At 42.2% G+C, this 24,478-nt stretch overlaps 1 protein-coding gene across 2 annotated transcripts in view; it reads left to right on the forward strand.

Annotated features, from left to right (window-relative positions):
* The window catches only part of SPRED2 (sprouty related EVH1 domain containing 2), an 83,561-nt gene that overhangs the window by 30,971 nt on the left and 28,112 nt on the right, over positions 1-24,478 (forward strand). For both annotated transcript variants that reach the window (XM_077814022.1, XM_077814023.1), the window contains exon 2: positions 23,943-24,120. In XM_077814022.1, coding sequence (XP_077670148.1) covers positions 23,943-24,120 — 178 coding nt within the window. The remainder of the gene's footprint in view (positions 1-23,942; positions 24,121-24,478) is intronic.

A 24,478-nucleotide genomic window follows, 5' to 3' on the forward strand; every position in this document is an offset into this window, starting at 1 on the left:
ATATGTATATTACCATGTAATTACCAACAATATGTACTCTCTGAAAATTCATTTCTAGTGGATGCAGGACTTTGGATAATCCACTTGGCAGTTTGTGTTTGCTTAATCACCTTGTTTCTGAGCCAAAACATCCTGTTCGAATACTGGGCATGGACCTTCCATCTGTGTACGTGACCTCACCATGGCACCTGGGGAACACATTGCCATTAGATCAGCCTTTTTAAAAGATTTTGTTTACTTTATGCATTTTAACATTTTAACAAGGCTGATCTGTTCCTTTGATGCATGTTCATTATGCAGAGTGAAGTACTGACCATTTTTATTCAACTTGGTGTGTAACCTCTGGTGTGATTTATTTTCATGCTGTATCTCTGCATTTTCCTGCTGGGAAATTGATCCGAAAGTGTGTCCATTTCAAAGTAGAACCGTGTACCTTTTAAGTGTAGAATTTTCCCTTTTGTCATTCCTCCAGTTCCAGAGACAATATAGACATAGTGTAACTGGGTGAAGCCCCGATTGTTAGCTTGTGCACAGAAGTCTGTTTTGCTCTTTCTGTAAAACATTGGGGAATATTATGTCACCATTACCTGAAATAAATCTGGATTTGGGCAAAATTTGGCAATTTGGGGTCCTATGTTGGATCATATTAAAGAAGTTCTGTATTAAAATCACAAATGAGTTTGATTCCCCATAGTCTAAATTCCAGGGTATTATTAATTAAGAGGTCTCTTGGTTTTTGGTACTGTTTCTCTCCCTCTGTGTGTGAAACTTGCAAGCTGCTAATTGTGTTAGTACATTCTAAGACAGAGTCTGTTCTCAAAGCAATTCACGGAGAGAGAGACTCAAAGCAATACTCTAACAACAGAAACAGCACCCAGAGACTCCCCGCCTTTTCTTGTATTAACAATTGTGATTTAAATAGAGATAGAGGGTATATGTGGATGGATGCTTGGTGTGGATAATAACTGAATGATCAGGGAGGTGCCAGCCTAAGAATCCAGTGTCCATCGGCTGAAGAAGGCATCAAGTGGAAATAACCAGAGGACCCCCGGAGGGCAGACTGGAATCCACCCAACAGCCTCAAGAATGGGAGAACCAAAGAACAAGATAACATCTGGCAGCACGGAGCCGTCAGGAGTGTGCCATCTGCTGATTGATTCAGCAACAGCATGATGAAGCAATTCCCATAGACTGGCATAGGAAGAAATTCCTATAAAAATAGACTCTAGAAAGTGAGAACTTTGGGGTCTGATTCTGCAAACCAACTTCCAGGAGCATCAGATGAGCATCTGACAAGGCCCTGCTCCTTCCTCATGTCCAGGCCACCTGGCCAGTGGCTTGGCATGAGCAACTCTAAAGCTGGTAACTATGATAACAACCTTGCAGAACCTGTGTGTGTGTGTTTGTATGAATGAATGTGTGAATAAATATGAGATTGAATGGAATGTTATAACTATAACTAACTGCTTACTATGATTCTTTCTGTATTCACAATAAATGTATTTTGCCTTTTTCCCTTTAATAAGATCCTGCTGGTTTTTAATTTATTGGTATAACAAAACATTGGGGAATATTATGTCACCATTACCTGAAATAAATCTGGATTTGGGCAAAATTTGGCAATTTGGGGTCCAGATAAGCATCCATTGTTCCACTAGCATCTGCTAAATACATGTGGTTTGGATATACCCACAATTAGGGCAAGTGAAATTCAGGTAGGAAAAATGGGCAAAATGAAAATGTTCAACATTTTGTGAAATTGTCAGCAAAATTCAGCCACACATTCTAGTCACCATCCTAGCAACTATTATTTTTGGGTGAATGGGGTGACAAGTCAGAAGGTAGGTAATCCCCACCCTCCTGCCTGCCTTTGAGTTAAGTTTATCTTAAAAATTTAAGAAGGGAGGGGGGAAATCTCACTTCTGACAAGCAAGTACCTCATAAGGAAAGTCATAGGTTGCCCTCGCTGGTGCTGTTCTCACAGGAAAATGGAAACCACAATGTTGACAAAGGGTGGACACAGAAAACGTCATTGTGTATATTCTGAAAAATACTGAAGATTGGTGTGGTTAGAAGAAAAGCATATGTTATAAACTGGTGCTTTCTTGGTATGGAGGGTCTTCAGTTTGGTGTGTAGTATCCATTTAAAACGTCCAGTTCAGAAACGGCTAATAAATACATGGAATCTGGCAAGACGCTAACTTTTCTTTTCTTTTTCAAAGAAAACAAGCAGAAAAACAAATCCCTCTGACCTCCGGTTGAAATCTTACAGCATTCTTTAAAATATCCATCGCAGCAATAATTATTATGCACAAAATTGAAGAGAATGTAAATTCTTTTATCTTTTTATCTAAAAGATCCTAAATCTCATACACAAACAAGTAAATGTAGCTGTCACAAATTGCTGAGAGCCATTGGCCTCAATAGTATTGAGGTGGATACTTTTAAACAAATACATTTTGTTGCCATGGTTGTCAAGCAAGTGGATTTTTCAGTTTGAAGCTGCAAGGAATATTACCTCTGCAACTTGTCATGTCATCTGGACCCGTTTATTTAATAACGGGGTGTCCATCTACATTAGATCATGGAATTGTCAAGTGTGCACAATACCCAGGTGTTTGAAGGAATGCCTGCAATCGTTTCCAGATTCGTAGACTAGAAGTGGACAGGAAATGTTGGTACAAGCCCACCGTATATGACACTGTTTGCCTTTTGGTACACACATTCTCCAGCATCTGTTGATGTACTGGTGTGGGGGGGGTCACCTTTGTACTTGTGGTTACCATTTAGTAGTGACATTATACTGGCATATGTAGCATATTTAAGCAGCCCAAATATATTTTCACATGAAATGAAACAATTTGTGAAGAGTCAAACTGGAGTTGAGCACACTGCTCTGATTTCCAAACAATCACGATTGCCCTTTTTTAAGGGGAGACTTCTTGTGAGAACCCTGTACAGTCTCCTATAAAGCTTCTAGGGATCATCTAAAGAGAAATGGTTGCATTCGAAAGGCCAAAGCTTCTGTTGTTTTTAAAAAAAAAAAAAAAAAATCTCTTCAAGGGTAGAAAACTCTGAAAATAATAAAACACAGGGAAATCCAGAAGTTCTCAAGCAGTTTCTCTTTTACTTCCTTAAAGGAGAGAAACTCGTTTCCTAAGAATTAGTAGTACTCTAGCTCTGAGTTAAGTGTTTACTTCACCAGTAACATCATTGGTCTCAGCTTGTACCATTGTACTGGTTTGACCTGAAGAGCCCATTTGATTTCTAATGTGAAATCCTTCTGAGCCTCAGGTAGGGAGGCTCTCAAAAGACAGTTTTAAAAAGTGTAATGGCCTCTAGCTTCTTTCAGTATCCTGACAAGTAGGAGACAAGATGTGAAATCTTAACACTGTTGAAGTCAATGGGAATGTTTACTATTGACTTCATTACGGTCAGGATTTCACTCTACGATCCTCAAGGGCTGTTGTCCAAACTCTCTCAAGTTTATCGAATATGCAGTTTACTTTGACTTTGCTCACCTGGTTTTCTCATCCTAGTTTTGCTGGTCTTTCACTGTGGGTATTTTGTTTACACCTTTAGAGTAACAGGGTTCAGGAGCTCCCAGCTTTGGGGAAAATTTTCTGAGACAGTAGAAATCAGTCTCCCATTTTCCTCCTCTTTTTCTCCCAAACACACGTACCATTCAAATCTGTTAGATATAACCCGCTGCGTGACCATGTGTTTTCTCACCACTGGCAAGTGGCAGGAGGGAGTGGTGTGGTCTTCTAACATCCCCCAGGTTTGCTAGCAGGAAATTGCCGCTAATTTTCAGTTTGGAAGAGCAGCCAGTTTGGTTTGCTGTCATTCTAAAACACCTGAATTCCAGAATATTTACAAGAATTATAACATTTGTGAGCATTCTGTCAGTGTCAGGGGATGAAAAACTGTAGCCCTTTAGAGCTTTAGGGGGAATAGGAAACACTTCCATTGTCAGAATGCAACATCACTTCCTCTGCTTCCCATGGTGACTAGATCGCAGTGCTGCCGCTGTCTGGAACTCCTCTTGTGTGGAGCACCAGGGTGGTGGGAGGAGCATAAAGTGGTGTGACTGTGAGGTTAGTGATAGGGTAGTTTCAGGCCTGCTGTTATTGTCCAGGGACTTCGTTATAAAAATATTAAAAAATTAAGTTTGAAAGCACTTGCTGCTGGTCGTGTGTGAGGGAGTGGAGAACAGGAAGAGGCCACTGCTGCTGAGGTATCCTTGCAGGAAGTAGAGGGAAGGAATCCTTGATACCTTTTTCTTCGTCCAATGGTGGTACCAAAAATAAATATTTGATTTCCCTATAACAGCTTCTAGTTAAACTCCAAGGCATTAGGACCCTCTGCTCTATGAAATGCTTAAGTAATGACATTTAATGTAGTGGGGGAACTGTGAGTTGTAAACATTGTCTGGCCCTGACTCTGGACAGAATCAAAATCATGTTATAACCAGGTTTAAAAAAAAAAATGCTTCACGCCTGATGTTTATAGACCATTTGTCTCTTATGAAATGCTTTGTCTACGCTATGAAGCCTAGTTGCCTAATATACTTAGGGATATAACTTTGGAATAACATGGCTGTAAAAGAACAACCCTGAGAGAATTACCTCATTATATTAGATCTAGTCATTTTTATAGTCTTGCTTTTTTTCACCAGCAAATTAAGTGTGTAGCATAGTGGGATCCTGCTATTGGTTGGGATGTTTTCAACACTACCTGACTACAAATAAGTAGACTTTCAACTGTTTTTGAGATAAGCATACTGTAAGATTTGACATGATTTTTAAGGGTGTAAGACTAGAGCATTCTCTTCCCATCACTGCTCTGATCACAACTTTTGAGTACAATGTGACTTGGAGAAAGGTTTCACTGGAAATCTTTGTGGGCAAGGAAGGGTGTATGGAAGTAATAGGCACCCATTAAATTCTGGAGAGAAAATCTTCAAAGTGAAGACTTTAAAGGTTGTTTAGTACTCCTTTTAAGGTGCGCTTTCTTTTAAAAAAAAAAATGTCTTAGACATACAGATAAAACACAGCACCACTGGACAAGTGACCCATTTTTAATGTTTCACTGTTAAATGTTAATCCTGTTAAAATTACTTGTTTTTGTTTTGTTTTTTTTAAGTGGTTGACTTCCTTCTCCTTAACTGTAATTACTCCAATAGCCACAGGGAAAATAGTCTCCTCTTGCCCAGATCACTGCCTCAGCTCTTTGAACTGGGCTTGTTGTGGGCATATAGGCAGTGGAACACAGATGTAGTGCCTTGTTAACTGTGCAATTGTAATGTTTACTTTAGTCTTCTAGTAGCAAAACTATGTGTTCCACTCCAAATTAGAAAGAATGTCCATATATTAGAACAGTCACACCGTAGTCCAAGTCAGGAAGCATACTAAAATGTTAGAGGATAGTCAATGCAGCACAAAACAAGTGAGAATACATGCATTTAGTCTCAAACACTGGTGGGTTGGTTTTTTTAAGGATTGTAGCGCTGTTGCCAAACTGGGAGCTGAAGTTTGGGTAGTATATCTTCAAACCTGGAGGGTATTTGAAAGAGTGACAAGCTAGGCTGATATTCCATTACAAGCTACATAATATTCTGTATTTTATCTCTGCTTTAGAAGAATCTTTGAAAACCAGATGGTGCAGCAAAATTAACTCCCTAGTTTTTTGTTTCACTCTTTTGGCTTTCACACTTAGGTTTCTCTGATCCTCGGATTAATGGATCTAATTTTAGAATTCAGTTTCTTTGAAACAATTCTTAAACAGAAAAGAAGTTTAGCCAGTATTATAGTCTGTCTTTCAGGAGCAGCCCTGTAAGGAGACTATCATTCAATCTTCCAGATCTCCCCTTTCTCCAAGGAGACATAACCTGTGCCAGCTCTATATTTGATTCAAGGTATATCTCCCTGGTGCAGCTGCACTGCCCAGTGCATTGGTGGGCCAGAGCCACCTTTCTAGGAATGGAGATAGTGGTTCTGCAGAGCCTGCTTCTTTCCCTACCCCCATCGACCTGGGAAGCCAGAACAGGAAAGTAAAGCATCAACTTACACCCCTGCACAAATATGCAGGGCAGGCCACCATCTGTTTGTATATAAGGAAGTTGTAAATATTCGCACATCAAGATATGCCATGCCACTGTTGATCTTTCATGAGGTCATACCTTAATTGTCCCCCTTTTTAGTGAAAACAATTACCCATCAAATTTAAGGGCCTTTCTACACTATGAACAGAAGAGTTCGGGATAGGGTACAACACAGTTGTCAGTTGACCTAGTTACAACAAAGTTAAAATGTGTAGTTCCTGTTTTGTGCTATCCAAGTCTCTAGCAAGGCTTGGGAATATGATTAGAGTCCTGTGTATGCTATAAAATAAAGCAATGTTATAAATGGGTCACCCTGGCATTTTCACTTGTCCTGCATAGAGACTGCTGTAGTTTAAAATAAAATGTATTTTTCTGTTCTAAACACCTTTCATTTCTCATAACTTTGTCATCTTTTGGACTGAACTCTTCCAGGCTTCTTAAAGGAAGCTTATGCAATATTTTTGAGTTATGCGAACATCAAGGGGAAAATAATTTTGCCTTATGTTCTGATTACACACTTTGAGCTTGGATTACTCAAAAATGGCTGAAGCTGGAATCTTCAGACTTGTCTGTCTGTAAGGAAAATTATTCATTCATAAATCAGGTCACTACTTTAAAGTTATAAATATTTTTAGAGCTGGAATTTTCACAAGTGTTAAACATGGCAGGAAAAAAAAATGCTAAGGCAGTTCTGTAGAAGCATTGTTGTTTTCAGGAAAAAAAATGGGGAAATTTAAATCCAAAGAAATGTGTGTAACTTTAAGGGTGAGTAAGCATGAAAACCCCAATTCACTAAAGCCCTTAAACATGTTTTTAATTATAAGCATGTTCTTAAGTCTCATTGATTTCATGCTTAAAATTAAACATGTGCTTAAGGGCTTTCTTGTATTGTGACTTTAAAAGTTACATGTACTGTATATTATATAATAAAGACAAACCTAAGTAGTAATACATTCTAATCTACATTTAATAAGAAAAACAGGAATAAGAAATGCTACATGTGATATGTGTGGCCAACACTGTGGTAGAAACTTTTGGGAATTTCCTGACTTGAGAACTTCAATGTTAACATTATGCTAATTCCAGTTTCTTTTGCATTTAACTATATGTGGTACTTGGAAATACATTGATCTTGTTTACACTGCAATTTGTAATCACGTTAGTGAACACGTACTAAAACGCTATTATAAATTGTATCGTAGACCAGCCCATTGATAGGTGCAGATTGCTGCTTACAGAAGTGTCAAGTAGTTAGAACTTTTAGGATTAACAAGATATAATGTGAACATTATTCAGCATAAACAGCTAGCACAAAGTGCAATTTGGAGTCACTAAAGAGATTATACCTGCTTTCAACTTTGAACCTCTTTGTAATTTGGGACAATTCACTGATAATGATTCTGTGTAATTTCTGACTGATTTTAGCAGTGTGTTCGTGAGCTATTATGAAATTGCTGAATTACTAATTAATGGTAGCTACAGAATTTTCTTTAAAAAAACATAGCATTGAACTGGGATGGCAAGGGGGCAGAGATCTTCAGTCAGTTCAGCGTGCCTCAATTCTGAGAAGCAGGATGTTGAATATGAGTAATGATACAACAGGCCAATAATATGCAGAATAACCCTCTGATGACTCATCTAGTACAATGCAGTATATTTGTCAAGGAGACTGAATCATACATGGGGGGAAGCCACTTTTCAGGCAGCCAGCTGGTACTCAGGTCAGCAAAAGACGATCCATTTTATCAGAAGGTTTATAGTGGTAATAATGGTAAGACAGAGCACCCTGGGTATAAAATGTAGAAGAAATGGCATCTCCCAGCAGGTATATGTATTCTCTTGGTACCTATGATTTCATTTTTACATTTCCTTTTTCTCTGCCTCCCCTTTCCTCCTCTGGTTCTCTTTAATTCTGTACATGATCTGTAAGTAAATACTGTGTGACTTCTTCTAAGGAACATATATTTTTTCATTTATGCTTAATATGTCAGTTTTCATAAGTAATATCAATCTTTTAATCTTCATCCTTTCATAAAATTCTGAGAGGAAAATAGATGCTGCCTAGGAAACAACTTGTCTAGGTGGGTGCCCCCTCTTCATGGGCAGTAATTGATGTGAGGGGTTAGGAAGAGAAGGAAGGTGGATTGAATTGTGCATGCTATACTATGTTTATATAACTTAGGAGCATAATTTTTATGATTTATTTACCTGGAAAATACTTAAATTGTGAATGTGTTCATGGTATATATCCTTTTTTATTTTTTGTGAATTAGAATGAGCTTGTGCTGAATTACTGAAATAGCCTTCGTGTATCTGCAAAATATTCTTACAGATTAGTCTGTTATATTGTAATATATGTACTAAAGTGAAGATTTCTGATTTGAAATAAAAGATGCATTCTGCATTCACCAAATGAAGCCGAATGAAAAAAATATATTTTACATGCACTAAAAGTATTGTGTGAATTGCTGATTTGTACGTTTCAAACCTGTGTATATACCACATTTATCAATCATCTAAAATTTGTAATGTATCAAATGTTTAAGGACTAATGGCTATAGTTGGAGACAGACGTGTTTTTGTGTAAGCTTCCCCATGCCGGTTCACTAATATGGCTGCATCAGGACCAGAAGCTCTAGCCTCTGAAACTGAAAATTGTTGGGAATAAGGAGATGACTTGATGTCTGGCGTACTGAATTTCTGTTCGTTTGCGGTTGTGATACCTATGTACAGGATCACAAGAAAAATCTCATTTGTAAAAGACAAGGATCCAGTAGAAATGGCACAGGACTGGGAGTCAGGAGGTTAGGGTTTTCTGCCCAGCTCTTCCATTGACTTGCTCTATGATCTTGGGCAAGTTGCATTTTTTTTCTCTGTACCTCCATTTCCTTATCTGTAAAACAGGGCCGTCTTGAGATGAAACCCCCCATAAGTGTTTGTTAGCATTATTTATTATTTTTGCTGATAATTACTCATTCAAACCATGTCATTGCTTGCTTTAGTTTAAGCAGAATAAATATAATGGGATTTTTATGATCGGTGTGTAGCAAAGGATGAAAGTAGGTAAGGCTGGTTTAAAAATATTGTAATTCATGATGCAATTCTTGAATTGCCTGTTTATTTGGCTGGACGTACTAAACGAGCACTCTTCATTTATCTTGCATATGCTATGAAACAAATGCCATCTGTCGTGCAATAACATGCTAATTACAACAAGGGATAATAGTAATGAGCAACAGAAATCTGTGGGGAATTTTGTTGAAATCTACAAGGATTTTCTGCCCAAATCAGCAGTGGTCTTGTGTAAAATCTGGGATATCTTAGTTTAGATTTTTCTCTTCTACTCTGCTTGTCATTGCCCTTGCATTTTAATATGAGACAGGGTGCATCATTCACTATTAGTTTAAACTGAATTTCTTTTGCTGCTTCTTGAATGTGTGTCCCAGAGTTTATGTACAACTGAAATGATTAATTGAATAATTAGTCTGTTTAAATGTAACAATTTGGTATTTTAAGACAAGTCTCTACGCAGATAAATAATCTAATAATCCATTATTACTGCCACAACAAACACTGAACGAAGTTTCAATGAGAATCTCTCTAAAACAGCTTTGAACAGTAGTTTGACTGGTATTATAAAATTGTAACTATGCTTTAAAACTGACCTTACAATGCAGCTAAAATTTCCATATGGTTTTCTAGATCATCATTGAAGCAAACAATGAGCATCACAAATTTAGTAAACGGAAACTTACCATATGTACTCGTTCATAAGCTGAATTTTTTTTAGTAAAAAAGGGAAGCATCAGAGAAGGGAGTCGGCTTATGAACGGGTATAGAGCGGGAGAGGTGGGACACAGCCCTTCCCTGCAACGGAGGGGGCAAGGAGAGGTACCACAGCCAACAGAGCCAGAAGGGAAGAGGCAGGGCCAGAGTCTCTCCGCTTCTGGCCACGCTGCTCTCCCCTGACACGCAGCTTCTCTCCCTTCCCTCCCCCTGCCCCCCCCAAAAAAATTTCCTCACCAGTTGCTGTCCTGGCCCATCAGGTTTACTTAGGTTTACCTCCGTGCCTGCGGATGCTCGAGGTAAACAAACCATCTTAGCCCACCAGCAGCTTATCCTGATGGCCTGGGAGACAGTTTGCTGACTCCTGAATTATAGGGTCGGCTTATGAATGGGTCATAAAAATTTTCCAATTTTACTTATCCATCTTGGGGGGGCTTAGCTTATAAACAAACCGGCTTATGATCGAGTATATATGGTACTTGAATTTCCTCAAACTTCATTTTATTCTCTGTTTTGTGTTACTCTAAACTGACAATGTGTGAGAGGAGAAATATCGCATTGAAAAAGAGTCTCTTAATTGAGTTTAAAAACGTAAATGAACACTTCATTTGCCACCATCCATGCCAATATACCTTTCACTGATGTTCACAGCTTTGTCCTTCTTACTCACCTACTCACAACGCTGCTACTAGGCCTTCTTCAGAGCTGCCTCTCTTCAGTCAGACACTCAAGCACTGCAGCTAGGGAGACCAGGTGTCTGGTTTTTGACCAGAATACCCAGTTGAAAAGGGACCCTGGAGGCTCCGGTCAGCTCTGGCGACTGGACTGTTAAAAATCCAGTTGGCAGGGCTAAGGCAGGCTAGTCCCTACCTGTCCTGGCTGACGCCACGCTGCGCCCCGGAAACAGCCAGCAGGTCCAGCTCCTAGGCCAGGGGAGGCACGGGGTTCTGCACGCTGCCCCTGCCCCAAGCACCGGCTCCGCACTCCCATTGCCTGGGACCTGGCCAGTGGGAGCAGGAGGAGGTGCCTATGGGAGACAGCGGCGCATGGAGCCTCCTGGGTCCCCCGCCTAGGACCCGGACCTGCTGGCTGTTTGCTGCGTGTGGTGCCAGCATAGGTGTGGGAAGTAGAGGTGCGGGGCGTGGTTTCCACGGCTACGCCCTACCTCCCAGCCACTGGCCCTGTGCTCAGGCCTCTGCTCGTGGGGCCCACTGGCCCCTCACCCAGGGCTCTGGTCCTGGGGCCCCAACTGCTGCCCCCAAACCCAGAGCCCTGCATCTGGCCTCACAGCTGGGGCTCTGCTCTTGGCCCCACGCATGGGGTCCCGGCTGCTGGCCCTTGCCCAGGGCTCCGATCCTGGCCCCAGACCCGCCCCCAGCTGTGGCCTTGGCCCCCTTATCCATGTCCAGGTCCCTCTCTCCCGGAGACACAGCCCTGTTCCAAGCCTCAGGAAGGGGGGGGGTGTGTGATGGACGGGGTAAGGGGGCTGGCTTTCAGCACCCCCACTACTAAAAATGTTCCAGCACCACTGGGTGCCAGGACAAGAAGGCAGCCTGCCTTAGCGCCCCTCCCGCCCCCCACTGCGCCACTGACAGGGAACTGCCCAAGGTTAGCCCGAGCCCCAACCCCTATCCCAGCCCTGAGCCCACCCGCCAAACCCGGAGCCCCTTCCTGCACCCCAAACACCTCATCCCCAGCCCAGAGCCCAACCCTGAACCCCAGCCCAGAGCCCTCACCCCCTCCTGCACCCCAACCCCCGCCTCAACCCACAGCCCCCCCCTGCACTCCGAATCCCTCTGCTCCAGCTTAGAGCCCCCTCCTGTACCCCCAATCACTCATTCCCCTGCCCCACTCCAGAGTCTGCACCCCCAGCAGGAGTCCTCACCCCCTCCTGCACCCCAACTCCCTGTCCCAGCCCAGAGCCCCTTCCTGCACCCTGAACCTCTCATTTCTGCCCTACCCTCTGGAGCCCGCAGCCCCAGTAAGAGCCCTCCCACACCCCAGCCCAGTGAAAGTGGGGGAGAGCGAGCCACCGAGGGAGGGGGAATGTAGTGAGCGGGGGGCAGGGCCTCGTGGGAAGGGGCAGGGCTAGGGTGTTTGGTTTTGTGCGGCTAGAAAGTTGGCAACCCTAACTGCAGCAGTTCCCTTGCTCACCTATTCTACCAGTTCAGTCCCTTTTTCCTTTACTTCCCACCTACATGTTTAATTTTAGCATATAGGTTGGTGGTATCATAGTATCCCAGAGCAAATGGCAGGAATTCACAATGCCTGCTCTGCAAAGCATCTCAAATCTGTCTTCAGGAAGACCTAAAATAACTACAGTAGAACCTCAGAGTTACTTAACGCCAGAGTTACGAACTGACCAGTCACCCACACATCTCATTTGGAACTAGAAGTACTGCAATCAAGCAGTAGAGATGGGGGGGGGGAAAAAAAAGAAGCGAACACTGTACAGCACTGTGTTAAACAGAAACTACTGAAAAATACAGGAAAGGCTAAAAAGAAGATTTGACAAAGTAAGGAAACTGTTTGTGCTTGTTTCATTTAAATTAAGATGGGTAAAAGCAGTATTTTTTTCCTCCATAGTAAAGCTTCAAAGCTGTATTAAGTCAATGTTCAGTTGTAAGCTTTCGAAAGAAGAACCGTAACATTTTGTTCAGAGTTGTGAACACTTCAGAGTTATAAACGGCCTCCATTTCAGAGGTGTGTGTAACTCTGAGGTTAGCAGGAGGCTAGCAGCATTATGAGTGCAGAGTTAAGGCTGTTAGGTTGACCTTAACTGTTGAATTTGCACACTTTCCACTTTTCAGATTACTTCAAATGTTGGAAACCTTTACTTTGAATGTCCAGGCATTTAGCTGATAAGGATGTATTTCTTAATGCTCTTACTACCTTTTAACTCAGATCGACCTTTCCTTCACTTCAAAAGAAAGGATTGAGTGTAAAAGATCTGGATGACTGCTTGCCTGCCTGAAGCCTTTGAAGCTATAAGAGTCTTTTCTGGAATTCCTCCTTAGGTTCTTCTGATTTAGATTCCAAAGTTGTCCTTTTCTGACAGTGATGTTGAAAGACTTCTGGCTCCTGGACTTTATTTTCTTCTGCAATACTTTGTTCTTGCCCCATTGGCAAGACTCTGATGCCTCAAGAAATTAGGACTTTCTTCATTAGGACCAGAGCCAGTGGGCACATTCATCAGCTTACACCTTCTCCCCCACCATCTGGTGCAGTCCAAATAAGGCCTTAACACTTGAGTTTAGTTTGATATCCCTTGCCTCATGGTGAATTTTAGTAACGGAAGATGCAAAAAGCGCAAACATTTAGTAACAAAACCTCCACTTGCTTTCCATAAGCTGGAGGGAAGAGAGAAGAGGTGACATCCCTCCCCCATGGAAACCTCTCCTGACTGCTATGGAGAAACACAAGCTGGGTCTTCCTTGATCCTGGGTCTTCCTTGATCCTCTCCTGCCTAGGAGGCAGGAACCCAGTTATCAGTCTTCCTATAGGTCATAGAATCGTAGGACTGGAAGGAATCTAAAGAAGTCGTCTAGTCCAGTCCCCTGCACTCATGGCAGGACTAAGTATTATAGAGCTCCCTGACAGGTGTTAACCACCAGTGGTTAACCACCCTGACGGTTAAGAAGTTTTTCCTAATGTCCAACCTAAACCTCCCTTGCTGCAATTTAAGCCCGCTGCTTCTTGTCCTATCCTCCAAGGGTAAGAAAGACTTTTTCTCCCTCCTCTTTTTAACAACCTTTTATGTACTTGAAAACTATTATCATGTCCCCCCTCAGTCTTCTCTTTCTCCAGACGAAACAAATCCAATTTTTTCAGTCTTCCCTCATAGGGTCATGTTTTCTTGACCTTTAATCATTTTTGTTGCTCTTCTCTGGACTTTTTCCAATTTGTCCACATCTTTCCTGAAATGTGGCACCCAGAACTGAACACAATACTCCAGTTGAGGCCTAATCAGCATGGAGTAGAGTGGAAGAATTACTTCTCATGTCTGTCTTAGAACACTCCTGCAAATGTATCCCAGAATGATGTTTGCTCTTTTTTTGCACACTGTTGACTCATATTTACACTGTTCACTCATATTTAGCTTGTGATCCACTATGACCCCTATATTCCTTTCCACACAACTCCTTCCTAGGCAGTCATTTCCCATTTTGTATGTGTGCAACTGATGGTTCCTTCCTAAATGGAGTACTTTGCATTTATCTTTACTGAATTTCATCCTATTTACTTCAGACCATTTCTCCAGTTTGTCCAGATCATTTTGAATTTTAATCCTATCCTCCAAAGTACTTGTAACCCCTCCCAGCTTGATATTGTTCACAAACATTATAGGTGTACTCTCTGACATTATCTAAATCATTGATGAAGATATTGAACAGAACTGGACACAGAACTGATCCCTGTGGGACTCCACTCAATATGCTTGCTCCTGTGACTACAAACTCCAGTTTTAAAGGGACCGTGACTGTTATGAGGGCACTGGGGTTGGGCATGTGCTCCAACATCTGGTGCACTGTTACAGTATTTTTAAAAATAATCTTCAGGGGGGCATGTGTGAAAGGGAATCCGTCCTGAAGAATTACATGCTGTTGTTTTTTTCGAAGAGGTCCAAAATGCTAAGGACAATCAATTTCCTTTTAAGAATCACAGTATAATGCTAACCTTAAAAATATTTCGGGACTTCAAAAGTACTTAATTGAACCAAAAGCCACATCAGATTTAAGAGGAGATGGAGGAGGAGGAGACATGGCTGTGGTGAATCACGATCAGCAGCTGGGGGCCTATGGCATTGTCCTCTGAGGTCGGTCTTCATAGAAGGGCAGGGAAGGTACAGCCACCAGGTGGCCATTAATCCCTGTAGACGGTGGTTAGTCAAGAAAGCCCCGCAGGCGAGCAGAATGACTGTTTCACCCTTTGACAGGACCCCAGATCTGAGTGGGGCAAAGAGTTCTGAAGCTCCCACAGAAAAAATCAGCTTCTAGCCTCAAAAATCAAGCAGGCACCGTGGGGTGCTCTAATGCAGGGGAAACCAATATGGAGAGGCGCATAAAAGTTGAGGCAGCCTCTGACAGAGTGTCCAGTAACTCATTTGGACTGTCTAGCCCCATCTGGCTCCTCAGGGCCACTATACCTCCACAGTCACTTGTGAGGAAGTGGGAAATCTGCTCTGCAGTCAGTGTGGGAGAGTCCATCAACTTGGTGCCCTAGAGTTGATTGTACAAACAGAATAGTATGTAGGCCTTAAACAAACCCAGCAATTAAGGGCAGTCTTAAAGTTTTTAGAGGCCAATAAAATGGGAAGAATTTAAGCCACTTCCGGTTCCTCTAGTAGTTTTACTCTAACAGTAAAAGACTGCCCTTTATCTAACCTTAATGGCATTCAATATACTATAAATGGAAGTTAATCAAATATTGTACATGCTCTGACTAGATCTCCTGAAAAAAATGGCTGCAGCACAATAAAAGTAGATGGATGTATCAACAAGATCCTGAGTTTCTTGCTGCTCTGAATGCTCACATAGGGTTTGTAAATTATTATTATTTAACTATAGAGAATGAGTTGCTTGCAACTAGTCAAGGCCATAATGCAGTTACCTGAAATTATATTGCAAAGAAAATAAACAGTTTGCATGCAGAAGAGTTTAGATACTTATATGACCCAACACTATATTAGCTGAACACCTCCCAGGTATTTATCTATGCTGTTGTGGAATAGAAAAGCATCGCTGCTTCCATTTTACGGATGGAGACCTTAGGCATAGAGACATTAAGTGAAGTTTGGCAGAACTAGAAGTTGACCCCAGGTCTCCTGAGTTCTATCTCAGTGCCTTAATAGTGGAACCAAATAATAATTATTGTCTTAGGTCTTTTTTAATAGTTAGTATATCTGGAAATAGTGACAGTGCTGTGTCTGGTGATACATGAAGGAGGAGAGCCTGTCCCTGCTCTAAAGAGCGTACAATGTAAATGTGACCTTCTGGTAACAGCTGTAGACAGAATTCCAACTGACTGTATTAGGAGAGCAATTTCGTATTCTTCCTGTCTCACAAGCTGGAAAGTATTGTCCGGCAGTGTTGCTTTTGCTATGGCAAAGGGGGATAAAGATCTCATTTTCAGGGCGGAAATTAGATTTGTCTCCGGATGAAAAAGCCTGAGTCCCCTGAAGTTACAGTCTTTAAAATGGAGAAGTCATGTCTTTCTCTATAGAACCTGCATTTATCTATACACTGCCCTGGACAACTGTAGAAAACAGGGATTTGGGGCATATTTTTGAAATGTATTTCTTTCATCGCATGTTGGTTCCTTCAGTTCGGATTCTTATCAATTATAATCTTAAGTCTTTAAACAACCATTTTTAGCTGCTATAACATTAGTCCAGCCACTTGTCATTCAAACCAGTCTACCTGGCTGCTCTATCACTTGTCTGCAGTCAGGTGAAAATACGTTTAATGTTCTCTTTTTTTAGTAGTTCACACTTTATACCAGTATTCTATTGAATTGTATTTGTTACCAGCTAACCTCCATATTCAGTTTTTCTGTGTTCTTCACTCTGTAGTTCGGTCTGACTTAATTCGTGTCCGTGTCCACGTCCCTGTGGGAGTGTCCTTGGGATGACTTTTTGGCCTTATGCAATTTCCAGATGTGGGGCCTGATCCAAAGCCTATTTGAGTCTCTTCATTGGTTTGAGTAGACTTGGATCAAACTTCTAAGACATTCCTGGCTGATGACATTGGGTACAATCCAACCAAACCCAACTTCCACAGAATATGATTCAATAGTGTAACCGTCAGTGACAATTAACAAAGTGTCTGTCTTTTCCCACGTTCAGAGTCAGATTGAGACATCTAGGGTATGTCTACGCTACGAAATTAGGTCAAATTTATAGAAGTCGATTTTTTAGAAATCTGTTTTATATATTCGAGTGTGTGTGTCCCCACAGAAAATGCTCTAAGTGCATTAACTCGGCAGAGTGCTTCCACAGTACCAAGGCTAGAGTCGACTTCTGGAGCGTTGCACTGTGGGTAGCTATCCCACAGTTCCCGCAGTCTCCGCTGCCCATTGGAATTCTGGATTGAGATCCCAATGCCTGATGGGGCTAAAACATTGTTGCGGGTGGCTCTGGGTACATATCGTCAGGCCCCCGTTCCCTCCCTCCCTCCCTCCGTGAAAGCAATGGCAGACAATCCTTTCGCGCCTTTTTTCCTGGGTTACCCGTGCAGATGCCATACCACGGCAAGCATGGAGCCCGCTCAGCTCGCTATCACCGTATGTCTCCTGGGTGCTGGCAGACGCGGTACTGCATTGCTACACAGCAGCAGCAACCCATTGCCTTGTGGCAGCAGACGGTGCAATAGGACTGGTAGCCGTCATCGTCATGTCCGAGGTGCTCCTGGTCACCTCTGTGAGGTCGATCAGGAGCGCCTGGGCAGACATGGGCACAGGGACTAAATTTGGAGTGACTTGATCAGGTCATTCTCTTTAGTCCTGCAGTCAGTCCTATTGAACCATCTTATGGTGAGCAGGCAGGTGATACGGATTGCTAGCAGTCCTATTGTACCATCTTCCGCCGAGCAGCCATGAGATGTGGATGGCATGCAGTCCTTCTGCACTGTCTGCTGCCAGCCAAAGATATAAAAGATAGATGGAGTGTATCAAAACAAGGAATAGATGAGATTTGTTTTGTACTCATTTGCAAACCACCCCCTGGCCCCCGTCTAGGGGACTCATTCCTCTAGGTCACACTGCAGTCACTCACAGATAAGGTGCAGCGAGGTAAATCTAGCCATGTATCAATCAGAGGCCAGACTAACCTCCTTGTTCCAATAAGAACAATAACTTAGGTGCACCATTTCTTATTGGAACCCTCTGTGAAGTCCTGCCTGAAATACTCCTTGATGTAAAGCCACCCCCTTTGTTGATTTTAACTCCCTGTAAGCCAGCCCTGTGAGCCGTGTCGTCAGTCGCCCCTCCCTGCGTCAGAGCAATGGCAAACAATCGTGCATCTGAGTTGAGAGTGCTGTTCAGAGCAGTCACAATGCAGCACTCTGGGATAGCTCCCGGAGGCCAATACCGTCGAATTGTGTCCACAGTATCCCAAATTCGACCCGGCAAGGCCAATTTAAGCGCTAATCCACTTGTCAGGGTGGAGTAAGGAAATCGATTTTAAGAGCCCTTTAAGTCAAAATAAAGGGCTTCATCATGTGGACGGGTGCAGGTTTACATTGATTTAACGCTGCTAAATTCGACCTAAAGTCCTAGTGTAGACCAGGGCCTAGTCAGGGAGCTGTTATACACTCAGATACAGTTGCAGGCCTTGGTACTAAAGGTTGTAAAAGAGCCACAGGTCAGAATATCAGCACAGATGTTTTAATAAAAGCCATATGATTCACTTAATGCCCCCACGAGAATGTAAATATGAGGGGGAGGGTAGTTTAAAAATACTATTCAAGCCCAGAGTTTTACTAATATTTAAAACTGAAGAACATGGGAAGCTTGTCAATGACGAGAGAGAATTATCTGCGATAATGGAAACATGCAACCTTTAAACCATAGAAATCTGAAATATTGGTGATCGGAATTAGTCGTTAAATCAAGCAAAATCAAAATTAACAAATTTTAGAAAGTTCATAGCAGTGCTGTTTCAGGAAGGGGAAAGGCTCTGAATTCTGACTAGAAAGTTTGTACTAGATTGTATAGAAAATGTTAGTCTGAGCTATAATACACTCAAGAAGTTTAAAAAAAAAAGGAAACAGGCCATTTGTTCTATGGAAGAGTATTTTTAAGATTGTGTTCGTGTCTCTTTCTTAAAATAAAGGCTGAAATTCCATGGATACTCCCTGATAACACTAAAGGATGTAATATAGAAGCAGTTAAGCCCAAAATAGAAGGAATGCAAACTTAGAAAAACCAGAGGGAATTGGGGAAGAAAGACAAATAGTTAATCTTGAGTAATCAGTGTGTAGAGATAATCTAATGCATAGAGAGAAACTGTATGAAAAACAAAGCACAGGAGTAGAGAGTTCAAACATTACCATAGAGAATGTTTTCTAGAAGACAGTCAATTTTTTGTTTGAAAAGAATGTAGCATATGTAAATTGGCCACTTGGTATCCAGAGTGGAGCAAATCAATTTTTTAAAAGTTACTGTGAATCAAATTTAGAAACTATTTTTAGTAGAAGCCATTGGCTGCATAACACATTTTACTGGGAAAATACTAATGTCTGGATCAGACTCTGGACATGCTCATCTGACGTTCTGCTATAGAAGGCTTCAGTGTCTTGAGGGCTGGGAGCAAGATTTCTGAAGACATCCCTAGCCACTTAATCTCCGTTCTACGGATGCTTTGTATATCAGTCAGAGCTATGGGCAGCAATGCAGGCATATATGACTTTATTAAAAGCAGATGTCCAAGCAAAGCCGCTTATGACAACATCAAAATATGTTGGAAAACGTCATGGAGAGCCAATGAAAAAGTAATGGCAGAGGCCCAGGGCAAACAGAAGGTGAAACTCTACCTTGTACAGGGCTGTGTATAGGGGAATAAAAGCCATACTAAACCATTAGACAGTCCTTACGAAGCTGTATTGCATGCAAATCCAATAAGAGAACCAAAAGTCCAGTAGATAAATCTGATCAAAAGGAAACTGTTATGGAGAGACTTTTCTAGAACTCTCCATCACCACAAAACAGACTACGTAACTCCTGATATACCCAGAGGCTCCACTGTGTGGCAGACTCCTATGTTTTGCCAAACTTGATAGGTCTTCCAGTTTCCTTAGGATACTCTCTGTTTTTGGGTGACTTCTGAAGATTTTCTGAGTGGGTGGTTGGATCTTCTAGGAAAAGAGGAGTTCTGTTATGAACTCTGCAGGGCAACAGCATAGGCATCGATCCATACCTTTATCGCTATCATAAGCTAAACTATCAGGCCTCTATGAAGGCTTTCGTCAGAAGACAGATTCTGCATGATACAGCCAGGTAGATCTCAGATCTCTGCCTTTCTGCTCTGGGTACTGTTTTTGACATACCAAGTGACCAAACTGAACTGGGGGGTGCAGGAGAAAAATAATTTTACTTGTCGCCGTTTCTTTTCTCCTGTTTCCTACTAGTCTCTGTGTGCATCCTGTGGCTAAAATACAGAACAGTGCTAGTTGGGGTGTCTTTTAGATACACTCCTGTCTTGGAATTTGCTTTTAGCATACCTGTGACAAGGCAAAACCCCATCACAAGATAAAAGGGGTTAGGAGACAATTAGTATGGCTGCCATATGAGGAGAGATTAATAAGACTGGGACTTTTCAGCTTGGAAAATAGACGACTAAGGGGGGATATGATAGCGGTCTATAAAATCATGACTGGTGTGGAAAAAGTAAATAAGGAGGTGTTAATTTACTCTTACTCATAACACACGAACTAGGGGTCACCAAATGAAATTTAATAGTCAGCAGGTTTAAAGCAAACAAAAGGAAGTATTTCTTCACACAATGCACAGTCAACCTGTAGAACTCCTTGTCAGAGGATGTTGTGAAGGCCAAGACTATAACAGGGTTCAAAAAAGAACCAGATAAGTTCATGGAGGGTAGGTCCATCAATGGCTATTAGCCAGGATGGACACGGATGGTGTCCCTAGCCTCTGTTTGCCAGAAGCTGGGAACGGGCAACGGGATGGATTATTTGATGATTACCTGTTCTGTTCATTCCCTCTGGGGCACCTGGCATTGGCCACTGTCGGAAGATAGAAAGTGAGCTAGATGGACCTTTGGTCTGACCCAGTATGGCTGTTTTATGTTCTTACGTTCTAGTTACATCTATTGCACTGTGCTGTAATTAGTTGCTTCTCCACTAGAGAGGTGGGCCTAAGAGGCATCAGGTAATGGACACTTAGGATTCATCATCTGAAGGGGCTAGGTCGCCTGTGAAGGGGCCTGAGTCTGCAGGAGAACAGATCCCTCAGGGAGATTCTGTCTGAGGGGCTAGTGGTCAAATACTAGCAGTGAAAGAAGAGTCTGGAGTTACAAGAAGGGTGAGGGTAGACGAGGAAGGGTTGATTTTTGAAGAGACTTTGGGTAATAGTTTGAACTTCTGTTACCTCTGAGTTGCATACAAGCAGACTGCATACTGGGGATCACACCCTGTACGCCCATCACACCGTCACGCAAGGGGGTACACTGGTGTTGAGGTCACACCATAACAGTACCAAAGGACTGCAAAGTGAACCAGGTGGTTGATCCGTAATAAGCCTTATTATTACTTATTAATAAGTAAGAAGTCCTCCTTTTGACTTTTATTTTTCATAAATCATTGCATTAATTTCACTTTAGTGTTTAGAGAACGTCTTTATTGTACCGAAGTTTCTCATGCTATTTCTCTGCTGTTCCCCAGTGGCCAGACTGACTTAGTTGTGTATGTAAAATCCATAGGATGCAAATAAGCATGAAGTACTGGTTGGTTTTTGGGCGATGGTAATTTTGGACTACATGCAAAGCTTATTTTTAAACATATTTTTGAAGTTATTTAAAGTGGAAAATAAACCATTAAAGGGAGAGGGAAACATGAAATAAACAGGATATTTATTTTTAACAAATGTTTTCCGAGTCATGTCGCTAAGCTAAAAGCAAGACCACGGTTGTTGACTTACTAGATATTAGAGCCTGGCTGCATTTGAGAAATGCAAGTGATACATCAAACACCAACAACTTTTAATGAAATATTAACTGTGTGTTGGTAAATTTTAAAAAAACGGTTTACTACATGTATAAGGACGAATGGTGCTGCCTTTCTATTAACCTTAGCCGGATCTTGTCAAGTTTAAAGAGATACTGTCAATTTGTTCAGATGCCAAGAACTTTCGCAAAAAATAAATTTCAAGCCTCATCCCTCAGGTTGAAGTCTAACTATTTTGAAAGGCATCCTTTGGGAATGCTGCATAGATTTACCTTCCTTTTTATGGACAGTATGTTTTGGGGGCTGAACAGGTTGTGTCATTTACTAGTACAAACTTTTGGGTCTGTTTGATTTGACAGTGTGTTGAAAACTTACTAGATCAAGTAATTAGTTTTCTCTTCTGTATTTTCCTACCCTTGTGCAATGGGTCAATTAATTTACAAGCATACTCCTCATTAATATTCCCCAGTAAAAAAAAGTGAGACTAGTGCAGGTCCACAAGGCTCACTAATGTGCTACAGTGTCTCTGTATGAGGTGATCAGATGTCGGTTGTAGCATCGGAACCGTTTGTGATTATGCTTGTTGACTGTTGATGTGCATGGTGACTCTTCAGTTTCAGGGACCTGATCGCCACTAGAACTATCCTTAGGATCAGTCAGTACAACTGGCCACATGCTAGACATAGAGAGTTTTTGACTCAGATTGGTGGTAGATGGGGTAGTAATTACGCCTTTGTCCAGGACTGACCTCTGCCACCTTCTGTTTGGACTCTCTTCCATGATGTGTGAAAGTCTTGTTTTGGTTGCCAGCTAAGACTGGTGAAACTAATGCATTTATGGGTGTCTCTCGAAGGGAACGCTCTTAAGGTGACAAGACTACTCTCCTTTTGCTTTCAGTAACATATCTCTAAATGGTGAGACAAGTCTAGCAGTGTCAGAAATCCTCAGATTTCCTTGATTCCACTCTTGTTTCAGGCCTGGGTATAGTATGGAAATTGCACTGGTTGATCTGCTCCTTGTCAGGTATCAGCACTGATTCTCTTAGCTCTGTGAGCTGCTTCCAATGCTGCCCATGAGATCTTGGTGGAACACTATGTTCCCTATGGGGTAGGTGGAGCTGCCTTAGAGTTCTTGTGTGATCCTAAAGATTAGTGTTGGGCAAGTTGTTCCTGTGCCCAGAGGGCATGCTTACGTGGGATATTGCAAGGTTCATTCTTTCTCTCAGGGAGCATGTTATGCTAGTTGCAGATGAGTTTCCAAATGTAATTTAATGTGTTCAGGGTGGGAGGTAGCTCTACATGTTTTGGACGCTGGTATCTGACAAGTTCCCACTCTCCCTGTGTGATACTTCAGCAGTTGTGATCATGGGAGACACTAGAGCTAGAATCCTTTCCCCTGCTCAAGAGGGGACTACTGGCAGGATGCTTTTCAGCAAGGAGTATTCAGCCCTGGAACTTTCTTCTCTTTGTAGCCCAATAGAGCCCACATCTGTAGATCTGCGGGGCATGTTGCAAGGCTTGTCTCCCATTCAAGGTCTTTTCCCGATGTGCTGGGGTAAAAGGCTTCAGGCTTGATTGTGGTGTGTTGAGCTCCTGAAATTAGACTGGGCAATTACTGCTGTTTGTATAGTGGCTGTTTGTATAGCGACTGGCAGTAAAGAACATCTGCTATAAACACTTTCATATCTACACCTCTACCCCGATATAACATGACCCAATTTAACATGACCCGATATAACATGAATTTGGATATAATGCAGTAAAGCAGTGCTCTGGGGGGCGGGGCAGGGCCGCGCGCTCCGGCAGATTGGCGCGTCAGCGTGTCTGGCTCCGACACGCTGCTCTGAGCGGCGTGTGAAGAGTGCCGGGCCATGGCTGAGGGGTTGGATAAGGGACAGAGGGTCTCGGGGGGCGGTCAGGGGATAGGGAGCAAAAGAGGTTGGATGGTTGGAGGTTCTGGGGACGGGGCAGTCAGGGGATGGGAAACGGGGGCGTGGGAGTCACGGGGGGCCTGTCAGGGGGCAGGGGTGTGGATAGGGGTCGGGGCAGTCAGGGACAGGGAGCCCGGGGCGGGGGGGTTGGATGGGTCGGGGGTTCTGAGGGGTCAGTCAAGGGGCGGGGAGTGACTAATAATAATGGAAATGCTCGAGGCCAAAGCACATTCGATATAACGTGGTTTCACCTCTAACGCGGTAAGATTTTTTGGCTCCCGAGGACCACATTATATCAGGGTAAAGGTGTATCCTCAGATAAAACTTGAAATTGCTCTGCAAGTACCTGGAGTCTAGATCCGTACTTTCTAAATATTGCAATAAATAAAACTCTTGTAAGATTATATGTAATCTCACACAATTATTTTTGTTGTTGTTGTTACAGTGACAGCTATATTGTGCGAGTCAAAGCTGTGGTTATGACCCGAGATGACTCCAGTGGGGGATGGTTACCGCAAGAAGGAGGCGGACTCAGTAAAGTTGGCGTCTGCAAGGTCGTTTACCCAGAGGGCAGCGGAAGAAGTGGATTTCTAATCCATGGGGAAAGGCAAAAAGACAAGCTGGTAATAGAACCTAATTCAACTTTTGTCTGTTTTCTTAGGAAAGCTACCCAAAATCAACATATCTTTAGGAGTTTCAAAACCGAACAAAAAAAACTGGAAAGCAATGCCAGATTGTGCAAAGTAACCCCATCCTAATTCAAATGAACAATAAATTATCATGATTTGGTTTTTAGGTTGCCATGTTATCTCCTTGAAATAGCAATTGCATGTTGAACAGCAATATGTAAAGTCCACCTTTAATTCCTAAAACATGAAACTGACACATTTATTTTTCTAAGACCTGATAAGAATATGTGAGAAGTGAACTGAAGTGTAAAGAATTCATGAAGCCAGTCACGTTGTACTGAGTAATGCAGTG

Source organism: Eretmochelys imbricata, chromosome 3, assembly GCF_965152235.1.
Source record: "Eretmochelys imbricata isolate rEreImb1 chromosome 3, rEreImb1.hap1, whole genome shotgun sequence".
NCBI lineage: Eukaryota > Metazoa > Chordata > Testudines > Cheloniidae > Eretmochelys > Eretmochelys imbricata.